The sequence below is a fragment of the Micromys minutus genome (genome assembly GCF_963924665.1).
Source record: "Micromys minutus genome assembly, contig: SCAFFOLD_112, whole genome shotgun sequence".
Lineage (NCBI taxonomy): Eukaryota > Metazoa > Chordata > Mammalia > Rodentia > Muridae > Micromys > Micromys minutus.
In genome coordinates this window covers 1,070,775-1,085,086 of record NW_027667875.1, presented here as the reverse complement: position 1 = coordinate 1,085,086, position 14,312 = coordinate 1,070,775, and the positions used below count along the sequence as shown (strand labels likewise).

Below are 14,312 nucleotides of genomic sequence, written 5' to 3'. Positions count from 1 at the left end.
CAGAAAAGAGAAAAAAGACAGTATCCAAACACAAGCTTCCAAAAATCCTTTCCCAGTGGATTCCACAGACTTTTTATTCTTCCATTTATTTAATTATATGTGAAATATTCTTTACCAGGACAGAACCCCCTGACCCTAAGCATTCGGGGGTCCATCCTATAGGCTTTCTTTGTCTAGTGCATACCATAATATCTATAACCCCTGATAGAAGACAGGTGTTCTGGGAAAAATTGCAGTATTTACATAGTTTAATCGTAAGTGAGCCACTGTTACAGACAAGGATGGCCCTACCAAAAATCAAAGTTACCAGGCACAATCAAAGAGCCAGTCTTGCAAGGAACCCTTTTTATTGATAGTAGTCTCAGAACTACTATATTAACTCTTTTCATCATAGAAACTAGGGATAAAAGGGGTTGTTTCTGATATGCTTTGTGTTATAGTTAATATTCAGATCCAGGCCTTTGAACTTCAAGTCCATATACATATATATACCACACAATTTTATTCTCAAGTCAAAAGGAAAAATATTGTAGTATGCAATTGATGTAGTAAAATTTAATTCATAAAGCCAGATGTGGAATCTCTATAACCTTAGTCCTTGTGAAGGCATGAGTATAGGAAAGAGTCCAGCCTAGCCTCTATACTAAGGCCCTGTTTGTTTACAAGAAGCAAGGGGGAGAGTGGGAGGGGAAAGAAGGAAAAATAAATTAATAAAAATAATTCGAGGTTGTACACAATTTTAATACAAACATTCAAGAGACAAAAGCAGGCTTATCTCTGAGTTTGATGCCAGTTTGCAAGTTCCAGGCCAGCCAGAACTATATGAGACCATGTGTTGTTGTTAATGGTTACTAGAGACAGAATGCTGAAGCAATTATCTTTGTGTTCTATATAAACTTTTCTTTTTTTCTGACCTGTACTGTTTCTAGGATAATATTAAAAATCTAGAATTGGAAGTCCACAGTCTACAGATGGAAAAAGAAGAATTGGTTCTTGAACTTCAAACAGCAAAAAAGGATGTCAACCAAGCCAAGTAAGAATATAGTCATTAAACGTTAACTAAGTACCTGCCATATGTAAGATGAGTTGTCAAGACTAGAGAAATAGAAGACCCATTTACTGCCCCTAAACAATTTTATCATAGTAGGTAGGGAAAGGAAACCTAGATACAAGAAAAATAATTGAGACTTTACTTTTTTTTAAATTATGTTTAATTGGGGGGGGGGGGTAGTATGTGCACATGAGTGCAGTTGCCCATGGAGACCAGAAAATGGTACAGGATCCCCTGTCCGTGGAGTTACAAGTGGTTGTGAACCACCCAATGTGGATGATGAAAATTGAATTCAGGTCAGCTTCAAGAGCAGCATGTACTCTTAATTCCTGAGCCATCTCTCCAGCCCTAGTAAAATAGCATCTCAGGATGACAGTAAAACAATTCTGTAGTAAAGCAAACAACTACTGCCCAAATAACTTTTAGCAGTGATTAAGAATTATGTTAAGACTAAGTAGAATTTAGAGTTTACAGACAGGGGCTGTGATCAAGAAAGAATTTATATGAAGTTAAATGAAAGCTGACATTTGGAAAATAATGTATAGACCTCTGAGATAATTTCTATGCCCCTGCTTGTGAATATTAATGTCCAAGCTAATAATTAAAAATCAATGTAACTATCCCTTGATTTGGGATATTTCCTTTGAATATGACTAAGCCAATCAGAAGCCTCTCCTCCTTTAGACTTCTACCTTAGAAAAAGCCTAACTTGCCCAAATTATTTTTATTTGATCTTGAATCTCAACTTTATGTTCTTTAGAGTGATGATAAATGTTTACTTTTCTGTCTTCAACTTACGTCATCAGAATTATTCCCTTACAGCTCATGTACAGTGTCTTCCTTTTGCTCTGAGTGGTGGGGAAAAGTATATTTGAAGCAGTTCCTTATTGTATAGACTCAAAAATATGTTGCTTTACTCTGATATGAAGCTCTCATTAGTGAAATAGTTTTGATTGGGTGGGTTATAATCATTATTTTAGATGACTATATCAAGGTGTGTCCCAGGAGTGTCCTATTTCATATTTTAGAATAAGATATTTCATTCCTATCACACTTGCGTTTAGGTTGAGTGAGCGCCATCGCAAACGTCTTCAGGAGCTGGAGGGTCAAATAGCTGATTTGAAAAAGAAAGTACATAAACAGTCCAAACTTCTGAAGCTGAAGGAATCCACTGAGTATACTGTCTCCAAGCTGAACCAGGAGATACGGGTAATAAGTCCTACCCTATGTTAATAGCTGATAGTTGAATTTGTCCATGATCTTAGAAAATAATTCCTTTTTTAAAGAATTATTTATTTTGGGGCTGGAGAGATGGCTCAGCGGTTAAGAGCACTGACTTGCTCTTCCAGAGGTCAGGAGTTCAAGACCCAGCAACCACATGGTGGCTCACAACCATCTGTAATGAAACCTGAAGCCCTCTTCTGGTATATCTAAAGACAGCTACAGTGTACTTATATATAATAAATAAATAAATAAATAAATCTTAAAAAAAGAATTATTTATTTTTTGTTCACTATACCTGTCTTCAGACACATCAGAAGAGAGCATCAAATCTCATTACAGATGGTTGTGAGCCACCATGTGTTTTCTGGGACTTGAACTCAGGTCCTTAGGAAAAGTAGTTAGTGCTCTTAACCATTGAGCCATCTCTCCAACCCAGAAAATAATTTTTTGGAGCCACCTTTAATTCCAACTTGGAACTCAGGATACAGAGGCAGTGGGATTTTTTTTTTTTTTTTTTTTTTTTTGTAAATTCAAGGTCAATTGGATCTATGTAACTATTTATTTATTTATTTTTTATCTATTTATTTATTTATTTGCATCCCAACTGCTACCCTGCTCCACTCCTCCCCCCCAGAGTCCATCCATCCTCCTTGTGCCTCCTCACAGAATTTCTACCTCCATCCTTCCTCTTATTTAAGAGTGTGTCCTCCCCCATCCCCCTGTATTCCCCTACCCTGTCATATCAAGTCTCTGCCTGATTAAGCACACCCTCTCTCCCTGAGGCCAGACAAGGCATCCCTGTTGGGAACTGAAGGCCAATGAGAGTTGCATTGTCAAACACTGTCTCAAAAAAATTCTTCCTTACTTTAAGGGTCTGGAGAGATGGCTCGCTCAGGGAATCCAAATTTTGTTCTCAGCACCTACACCCAGTGGCTCCCAACCTATCACTCTAGCTCCAGGGAATGTAACACCTCACTAACATCATAGATACACAGACACACACATGCATGCACATACACATGCTCACACACGCAAAATAAAAAATAAAGCAAATCTTTAAAAACAAAGAAAAGAATTCCTTGAGATTCAGATTAACTAAAATAAATGTGGGGCAAGATTTAGCTCTCTTACTTTTGGGTCTTTGTATAGTCTATACTTGAAAACTCTAAGTTTAGCAAGAGATAGCAAACCTAATGAGCATTTGTGGTTGACCTCAACTTAGCTCTGACTTGTCTCTCTTTATGGTTACCCTGTACACCTGTACATCAGCCCAGAATAAAGTGCACGTGACTAATACACTGGTTTTGTTTGATTTGGCTTAGTTTTGTTTTGTTATGACAGATGATGAAAAACCAGCGAGTCCAGTTAATGCATCAAATGAAAGATGATGCCCAGAAGTTTAGGCAATGGAAGCAACAAAAAGACAAAGAAGTAATCCAGTTAAAAGAACGGGTACGTTAATTAAAGCTCCTCAAAGGCCCAGGGAATGAGCCTTCTCTGAGCTAGAAATACTAAATATTCTTTGCAGATATCTGATATCTCCAGATGTGTGACAGTCACGAATTAAACAGCTTTCGGTTGAGTGTCTGCCATGTACAAGGTACTTTTGACTAGGTACTATGGAAATTTTCTGAGTAATAAATGTGCTCTATCCTTTAATAATGTCTTATCTATTTAGGAAGAAGGTGCAGTGTAAGCATGGGTTTCTTCAATATATGGAATAAGCCATTTAAGAACGATACAGATAGGCTAGTGTGATGGCTCTGCAAGTAAAGCTTGACAACTTGAGTGATTCCCCAGAGCCATACAAAGATTGAAGTATAGAACTGTCTCTACAGATGGTCCTATGGCCTCCACACATGTGCCATGGTGCATATCTCCACAGAATAATAAATAAGATAAAATAATTCTAAAAAGAACAACACACAAGAAAGATAGATAGTCACTTGAGAAGAAAAAACAGTAAAGGAAAACCAGGACTAGAAAGTATGAGACATAAAGCAGAAGGCAGAAGATGTGTTGAAGCACATTTTTCACATTCAGTGTTGCTGTGAGACCATTTCTATGCAGGGACACTTTCTGCTTTTGTCCAGTGATGGTGTGCTAACAGCAAAAAGATCTTACAAACAATTCAGCCACTTGGATGTTTCTAATCCTAAATACATGAGAGATTTGTCAAGGGGAAGTTCTGAAGAAACTGGTGTCTTCGGGGGATACATACTCCTGATGATCACTCATGGGGATATAGAGCTCAAAGAATCAAAAATATAAAACTCGCTTTAGCAAAATCTTTTTTAAAAATATTTATTTTATTGGGCAGAGGGATGAGGACACCCACAGTCTGAGAGGTCGGTTTCTCCATTATGTGGATTTCAGGGGGTTAAACTCGGGGTTGGTAGTAAGCACCTTTTTCTACTGAGCCATCTAGCTGAGACATCAAGATTTTTAGCATAGCATTTTTCAGAAGGATTTTCTAAGTGTCTATATGTGGGTTTTTGTTGTTGTTTTGGGCTTTTGTGGGGGTTGTTTTTGTGTTTCTTTGTTTTTTTAGTTTAGCCTTAACAATGAGCAGTTCAAAACCAAGCAAAACTATTTTATATGGTACTTAGGCAAAAAAAAAAAAAAAAAAAAAGAGAAGAAAGTGTGGTATATATAACACTAATCAGACAACTGAGTTGTTTATTGGAACATGTATACGCATAGAAATCACAGTGCAATAATCACCCCATATCCAGCCACTATTGTTTATATTTATTTATCTCGTATATGTGAAGATCAGAGGACAAGTTGCAGTAGTATATTTTCTCTACATGTGAGTCCAAGGAATCAAACCCAGGTATTTGAGCTTGGCAGCAGGTACCACCACCCTCTGAGACATTCTGCTGGTCCAAACAGAGTTACCATAAAACTCAGAGTACTTGAGACCCTGGCTTCCATCCTTAGCATGTGCACACATGTGCACAAACACACACACCAACTTTAATCCCCAACACTCACATATACAAAATCTTCACACATACCAGACAAAAAAGGAACTGACAAAATCCAACATTGTTTGATGATAAAAACAATCTTTGAAGATGATTTCCTGAATCTGACAAAGTTGTATATGAAAACCCTACTGCCAATCTTAGGTTATACTTAATGATAAAAACAAAAAAAAAATCCCTTCCATCAAGAACAAGGTATACCTAAATTCACACAACACATTAAATAAATAAATAAATAAATAAATAAATAAATAAATAAATAAGCACAGTCAACACAGAAATATTTTATTTGTGTATATATAAAAATAGGGAAACCATCCAGTTTCAAATAGTATCAATACAAATACTTAGGAATAATTAGCAAAATAACTTTCTAATTTTCACTCTGAAGACTACAAAACATTGAATTTAAAAACCAAATAAAAGAAAAGCTAGTTCATATTAATGAGCAGAAAGATCTGATATTCTAAATATAGACTATCCCTCAAATCTCTTTGCAGATTCAACACAATTGTAGTCAAAATTTCAGTGATTAAAAATGCTTGCCTAGCATGTATGAGGCCCCAAGGTCAGTCAGAAGTGCTAGAAGTAAATAAAACCCATCTGACCTTTTCACAGAAATCCACCAACTGAAATCCTAAAATTCAAATGGAAATGTGAGAGCAATCAAAAAGTAAAGGCTGAAACAACTATGACCGCTACTGCCAGAACTTAGTTTCTTATTTTTAAGATTTATTCTTTGGAAATTTCATACACGACTGCAGTGTGTTTAGATCTTATTTATGCCTACCAGATTTCTTTACCTAATTCCTCCCACACTCCCCCTTCCTATCCCATGTTTTCTTTTTAATATATTCATTTTTCCAACCCCAGTCTCACTGAGTTGTGCAGACTGGCCTGTAACTTGCTTTCTCCCAACCCCTGGGTAGTTGTGGGATTACAGACATGTGACACCAGACCTGGTGACCCAATTGATTTTCAGCATTGGTGCCAAGACAATGAAGAAATAATAGCCTTCTAAAAGGGGAGGTACTCAATACCCAACCAGCCTGGGCTGTTCTATAAACCATAGGTCCCAGTGAGACTGTGTCTCAAAAGCAAGATGGACTGCTCCTAAGAAATAACACTTGAGGCTCACCTTTACCAGCATGTGCACACATATGTATGCCACACATCTTCACACACATTTATTTTCATATAAGCAATATATACAAGAATAGTCTTTCCATCCTACAATGCCAAGTTGACAAGATAATCATGTAATAAAGTTGGGACATGCCTCACACCATATATAAAATTAAACTAAACTGTATAAAAATCTCTTTGTGACCCAGTGAGATAGTTCAAGTATCTCTCACCAAGCCTGAGTTCCTTCACTGGGAACCACATATTAGGAAAGAACTGCACGCACACACATATACAAAATAAATAATAAATTTAAATATTTGAGCTAAAACTACAAATCTCTTAGAAGAGAGCATAAATGATAGTTTTGTGAGTTTTGATTAGGTAAAAGGTTTATTATTTTTAATGGGATACCTAAAGGACAGTCAAAGAAAAATAATATTAAACAAGCAAAAGCTTTTGCACTGTAAACAATACCAGTTTGAACATAGTCAGTACACAAAATAGTAGAAAATATTCATGTCATTAAAATAACAAGGATCTTGTAAGCACAATTTATTTAAAAAATACTTACCACTCAATAAACATAGCCTAGTTGTAAGATTAAACAAACAGTAGAGTTCACAAAAGTCAATCGGCGTCATTTGCCACCATGAAAATGCAAATGGAAACCACAGTGACATACTATTTTACACCCATGAAGATAATTATTGTGAAAAGATAAGGCTTGGCAAGGATTCAGAATTAGAAATGCCACACATTTGCTGGTAGGATGGGCAAAGTGGTATACCCGCTGTGACAAACAGTCGGCTGTTAGGATAGATAATCTACAGGTATTTATGATCCATTGATTCCACTCTTAGTTCTTTCTACTGAGAAGGTTCAAAGACATGCCTGTGTGAAACTTGTATGTGTATGTTCATAGAGCATAAGTGCTATTAACCAAAACTGTGGAGGCAAGCTTTAGTATATCAATAAGTAAACTGATAAATAAAAATATGCATACAGTGCAATATTATGATCATGAAAAGAAATTTAGTACTGGCACATGCTGCCACATGAACGAACCTTGAAAACATTGTGCTAAGTGAAGAAGCCATTAACAAATAATGATATAATATATTATAGGGCATACCCAGAATTGGCATATTTATAGGCAGAAAATAGTAAGTACAGTGACAGGGTTGTGTGCCATTACATAAAGGACAAGAGATTTCTTTCTATGGTAATGAAACTGTGGCAACACTTGGATTGTGATGGTGGTTTTTACATCAACTCTTTGAATATGCCAAAAGCCATGAATCATACATTAGGTCATTAAGTGGTATCATGCATTAATTATCTCAATAAAAGCACTAAAGAAAAGAGGAAGGCTTATCTGTAAAGTACTAAATTAATTTACAATAGTGGATATGCTGTATTGATAAGAATCTTCATTTTTGTTAAAAATAAATACAAATAAAGAGAATCTTTATCTCACAGAATGAAGATTTTAGGACTGAGAAGGGATGAAGTAAGGTATATTGGGAGTGCTAATGATACTGAAAGTTGTTAAAAGTAAGAACAATAAATAAAAAAGACACTGGGTTAAATAGGGAAAAGTTTTCAGGACAGCAGTGGGAAGTAATTTCAAGTAAAATGTAAGAAAAACATATCACATTAGTTGTATAAAATGAATAGCTGTCTTCTTTTCCCTGCTACTCAGAATTAAACCTAAGACTTCATGCTTGTTGGACCAGCATTCTGCTCCTAAGCTGCAATCTTGACTGGTAAAATGAATAGCTCTTTTTTAAAAAAAATAATCAGTCTTTTAATTTGTCGTGGATGCAGTATCATTTCAAAACTTCTCTCCAATTTTAAGCAGTTATATGTTGTAATTTTCAGGATCAAATAATTTCAAAAGGTGAATGAAAACGAGTGCACCAAGAATCAGCATGTTCGACTCTTTTATTTAATTGAAAAAAATTTTCATGCAATAATCACAAACTCCATGCCTTCTCTCTCTCTCTCTCTCTCTCTCTCTCTCTCTCTCTCTCTCTCTCTCTCTCTCTCTCTCTCTCTCTTTCTCTCTCTCTGTGTGTGTGTTTGTGTTAGAAAACAAATAGGCAAACAAGCCAGAATAATTTTTTAAGTACAAGAAGTATGTACACAGCAACACACACACAAACTCTTAAAAATAAAAAATTTGAAACTATTTTATATATAGTTCAACTATGTTGGCCATTTCATAAGAGTTCTTGTATGTATGCTGGCAAAGATATGGCTAAAATGGCTGATCACTCACATCACCCACATTGGGTAAGCAACAAGTAGAACTGGAGAGCTTAATGGATTAGGAAGATAGGGAAGGGGGCTAGAGATCACAGTGTGTGGTTGTTTGAAGCGAGTGATACCCCTAGTGTTTCATGGTCTTGATTTTTCTTTTCTGAGCAGAGAGGCTATATTCAGGGTATGCTATATTTGTTAAGAAATGAGAAGCTTCTTTTACTGGAGTTGTCCTAATTTTATAGGTATCTGCCTGTGTAGTATCTTTCTCCTTTTTCCCCAACCACTGGGTTATATGACCAATCACCTCATACAGTGGAGAATAAAAGAATACTGATCTATTTATTAATCAGTAGACCTGAGTCCTAGCTCTGTCAGTAGCAACCTATGTAGACAAGGCTGTTCATTGAATGATCTTTCAGATCTCACATTCTACAGTAATATTTAAAATTGACATAAGTCTGAGAAACAAACAATTTGGCCACAGAACAATAAGCTGGGGAAGACAAGGATCTGTATGTATATGCAAACCTAGTTTCTAGAACTTCCAGTTCCTAATTCTGATAAAAGAATATAAAAGCAACTCATAGAATTGTACTAAGCCTTAAATATAAAGGACATCTGGGAAGTCTTCTTGGTTTAAGGATTTATTTTAGTTACCTGAACATCAGTTAAGATATGTTTGTTTGTTTGTTTGTTTGTTATCAGGATCGTAAAAGGCAATATGAACTGCTCAAACTTGAAAGAAACTTCCAGAAACAGTCTAATGTGCTCAGACGTAAAACTGAGGAGGTATGTAAAAAAAAGCCAATCTTCTGGGCCACAAGCTTTATCATCTTAAACATGCTCACGTATCTTAGGAAACAGGATGTTAATATTGGCCTGCAAAATTCATGAATTATTTTCCTTGATTGGTTTTTTTAGTGGGTTTGTTCTTGGTTTCTGTTTTTTTTCTGAGGTCAGAACTTATGTAGTTCAAGCTGTCCTTGAAATATGTAGCTAAGGCTGGCCTTGAACACCTAGTCCTTCTGACTCTACCTCCTAGGTGCTGGGACTGTGAGCATGTACCACCATGCAAGCTGAGTAAGTCCAAAATCTTGATCTCTTTCTTTATCTAGTATGGCTTGTGAACAAATAAAACCTAGGTTGAAAACTGTACCATTCAAATGTGAATTTTTCTTTCTAATAGAGTTTTTTCTAACACAAACAAAACAGACTACTAGCAGTACATTGCCATTCAGTTTAGCCTGAGGGATTTCCTATCCTCCTGTGCATTCTGAAGCAGTAGCTATCCATCCATTATCATGTCCATGGCAACATAAAAACCCAATTCCTTTAGGAATTGAAAACTACACATTTTTTTTTTCAAATTAAAATGTTCTTCAGCATAGCCACTCACCATTTGTATTTAGGCAGCAGCTGCAAACAAACGTCTTAAGGATGCTCTCCAAAAGCAAAAGGAGGTTGCAGAAAAACGGAAAGAGACTCGGAGCCGTGGGATGGAAAGCACTGCAGCTCGAATGAAGGTATGAACATTTTTAACTGACATTTTTTCTTACATGCTCTGGGGATAGGAAATAACTTTCTTCTGATTTAAAAGTAAATACGGAATTGGAAGGTCTGCCTGAAATCCTTATTTTCCAAAAGATACATCTTTAAACTATTGTCAAAGAACAAGCTGACTATGTATTTCTTAACTGGCTTCCTTGTCTGGCCTTAGTGGGAGAGTGTGTCTAATTCAGCAATGACTTGAGGTGCCAGAATGTGTTGGTACCAAAGGGAGACCTCCCACTTCTCAGAGCTGAAGGAGAGGGGTGATAGGAGAGGGGCCATCTGATGAGAGACTGGGGGGGGGGGGGGCTGATATCAGGATGTAAAGTGAATGGATGGATGGATGGATGGATGGATGGATGGATGATGGATGGGAAATACTTTTTAAAAAATCTAGGACCAAAAAAAAAGAGTGGAGAATTCTTTGTATCCCTGCCTATCATAGCTCAGTTACTATTTTATTCAGGTATAATTGGCATACAGTGAATGGTTTATATTTAAATAGCACGGTTTGATGAAATGTTGGGTCACACCATACCATGGACTGGGGTCTTAGACTGAATAAAAAGAAGAAAGTAAGCTGAGTGTTAGTATTCCTCTCTGCTTCCTGACATTCAGCACAGTGTGATAGCCCACCTCCTACTCCTGCCTTCACACTGTGAAAAACAAAGAATTGCTCTTTAAGTTGCTTTTGTGGGGGGGAGGGGGTGGTAACCAATATACATCATCAGTAGAATCATCAGATGTGCTTTCTGGCCTGGTATGGTAGCATACCTGTGACCCTCACAGCATTTGTGAAGCTGAGCAGAAAAATCTGAGTTCAAGTCAGGTCTGAGCTCCATGGAATCCAATTTGAATCTAATGGTTCTTAAACATACATGCAGGCACACAGTGCCTCTAAAAATTTTAAACATTTTTAAAATTAAAAACACATCACTGATAATTGGATACTAACCCCAGAAAGCTCCAAACACCCCAGAAACAACTCACAGACTATATGAAGTTCAAGAAAATAAATAAATAAATAAATAAATAAATAAAAGAAAAAACCATTATGCTCAGTCCTTACACACCAAGAAAACATTGACTAATTCCAGGTTACATCTTGTTTTACATGTACTTTATGCTCATTGTAACTAGTAAGGTCTTAATGCACACTATCCAACCTTTAAAAAAAAAAAACAAGCACTGACAAAAATATATTCGTATACTTTTATGCAAAAAAATGCTTAAAATTTGTACCTTTATCTTTGTTTTTTAAAATAAAGTTGTTAAAAAAAATCCACAGATATAACCAGGTCGTGGTGGCACATGCCTCTAATCATAGCACTGGGGAGGCAGATGCAGACAGATATCTATCTGTGAGTTTGAGGCCAGCCTGGTCTACAGAGTTTTAGGATACCCAGGGATATACAGAGAAACCTTGTCTTGAGAAAACAAAAAGAGAGATTTTTCTATCACTATATATTTGTTTTTATTTTTTATAGTTTTAATAAAATGGAATTGCATGGTTCTCTTATTCAGCATAGTTATTTTCACATTTGTCCATATGATTACATACATAAATTACTTTTATTACTGAGAGACATCCCATTTGTAGTATCAATATGCCTTGTCTTATCTGATCACCTACTGGTGGTCATTTGAGTTCTTTCCATCCAGTTTGGGCTATTAGAGACATTGTGCCGAATATCCTCATACCAAGTTTTTGTGGGCACCATATATGTCTTATTTTACTTGCTTTTTAGTTTTTGTTTGTTTGGCACACAGGGTCTCTGTATTCCTGACTATCCTAGAACTCACTATGTAAATAAGGCTGGCCTCGAACTCACAGAGATCCACCTATGTCTGCCTCCTGAGAAATGGGATTAAAGGCATGCACCAACACACTCAACCTGCGTGTGTGTGTGTGTGTGTGTGTGTGTGTGTGTGTGTTTTGTGTGTTGTGTGAAGTATCTAAATATTTTCTTTTGATTGGTTTGTACTTTCTATAAAATTTGAATTCTTTCTATAACCTCGAAATATATCCAACAGATAATCCTGTATTTAACAATTTATTTTTTCTTAGAGTGTGACCTTTTGGGGGGTGGGTTTTGGGGTTTTTCTGTTTTGTTTTGTTTGGTGGTGGTGGTGGTTTTAGGGTATTCTTTTGAATACCAAAGCTAGCTACTTACTTTTCTTTTTTGAGACAATGTATTCTTGGCTAGCCTCAAATTCACTGTGTAGCTGTGGGTGACCTCTAACTCCCTGCCTCTATATCCCAAGTGCTAGGGTTTCTGTTCAGATTGCATAAATCTTTCACACTCAAGTTCCAGGGTCACAGGTATGCACCACCATACCCAACACAGGGTTTTAATTGATAGCATTCAGTGTATTGATGCTTGCTTTTTATGATTCATAGTCTTTGTGTTTTATTTAAGATCTTTAGTAGATCTCAAGATTGCTAAGATTTTCTTGAATTTTCTTCTTGAAATGTGTATTTTTAATCATGATACCTCTGTCAGAATTATATGTCTGCATATCTATTTGTAAATTCTATTACATTGATGTACATATATACTTTTAGTAGTAAATGCTGTCCCTTGATTTCCAAACCATCAAATTGTGCAAGTCCTCATAAGTCCTTATTCTTTTTTTCTTTTTTTCTCTGCATTTCTATGTGAAGTTTAGAATTGGCTTACACATTTCTAGCAAATCTCCAAGTTTGATTAGGATTACATAAAATTTATAGCTAAGACATAAGAATATTAAGCTTTTTATCAAAAATGGAGGGGAGTGGAGTGGTGGCTAAGTGGTTAGAAGCACTGGTTGTTCTTCCAGGGGAACCAGAATCAGTTCCCACACCACATCTTAACTATCTATAACTCTAATGCTAGGAGATCAGACATCCTCTTCTTGCTCCAGCCAGTACCTGGAAAACACGTGGTACATAGACATACATTCAGACAAAACACCCATATACATAAAAAAATACTTTTTTATTCAAATTTTTTCAGAAGTTTTTCCTTTACTAAAATAACCTTATGGTTTGCATATTTTAGCCTTCTAGGATGGCAAATGACATTGTAGGGTTTTTTTTTTTTTTAACCCAGTTTATTTTATTAAGGTATAATTAACATGAAGTAAAATGTGTGTGTTTTGTTGGACATTTCAGTAAGTGCTAAGGATTAAACCCAAGGCCTTGTACGTGCTAGGTAGCTAACTCCACTGATGAGTACCTCATCTCTCCTTTGCATTAGTCTTATAGTTAATAACGTAAACTATGACTTCTTTTAATGTGATGCATTTCAAAGATGGCTGTGTTATTTTTATCAATACTTTATGCTTTATTTGTATATCTATTTCAATGAGTCATAGTCCATTGCCTTTTTTAGACAAAGGATGGTCTGGACAGGTTCTGTGTGCCCAGGTTGACTAGTCTCTAACTTGCAGTAGTCCTCCTGCTTCAGCCTCCACAATGTGGTAGTACAGTCAGGAACCGCCACCCCCAACTAATAAGTTTGAATTAGATTAGTTTTTTCAGAGAAACAAAACCAATATATATGAAAGATTTATGAGGATAAATGGCTCACACGGTTATGGAGGTCAAAAAGCCCAAAGTGGTTATTCTGCAGGCTGGAGATCCAGGATACCAGTATCACCGTTCAGTCTAAGTCTGATAGCTTCTAAACCAGGAAACTGATAGTGGAACTCTGAGTCACAGGTAAAGGCTTGAAAATCTGGAGGTGTTGATAGAAGTGCTGGAGTCCAAAGATCAAAGTGCTTGAAGCTCTCCTGCCCCAGCTCCAGGAAAGACAGGACTTGTTCTTCAGCCTGGTCGGGGTGATAGCTGTCCACACTGGTGGTAAATCTTCCCAATTCCCCAGGTGTGAGTAGGAAGGAGCTTTACCTGTTTAAGTATCCCTTACTCCAATCAAGTCACCACCTAAACTCAGCCATTACATGAATTAAGTTGCTATTTTAAAAGTTCACAGGCAGCTTTCTTCCTAAGTATAGTCGTTTCACTTTGGCATAGAACTAAGAAACGGATTACACAATAAGTTCATACAAAAACCCTATATGTGTTTGTGTTTGTGTTTGTGCATATGTGTGCAGTGTGTTGGTAG

General features: G+C 36.4%; 1 protein-coding gene across 1 annotated transcript in view; it reads left to right on the top strand.

Annotated features, from left to right (window-relative positions):
* LOC308416111 (chromosome-associated kinesin KIF4-like) overlaps positions 1–14,312 on the top strand; it is a gene marked incomplete at its 5' end in the record, with an annotated part of 96,638 nt that overhangs the window by 74,091 nt on the left and 8,235 nt on the right. Inside the window, 5 exon segments of the mRNA XM_080942590.1 lie at positions 930–1,033; positions 2,116–2,260; positions 3,617–3,727; positions 9,364–9,447; positions 10,068–10,181. Of these exon segments, the coding sequence (XP_080798716.1) occupies positions 930–1,033; positions 2,116–2,260; positions 3,617–3,727; positions 9,364–9,447; positions 10,068–10,181 (558 nt within the window).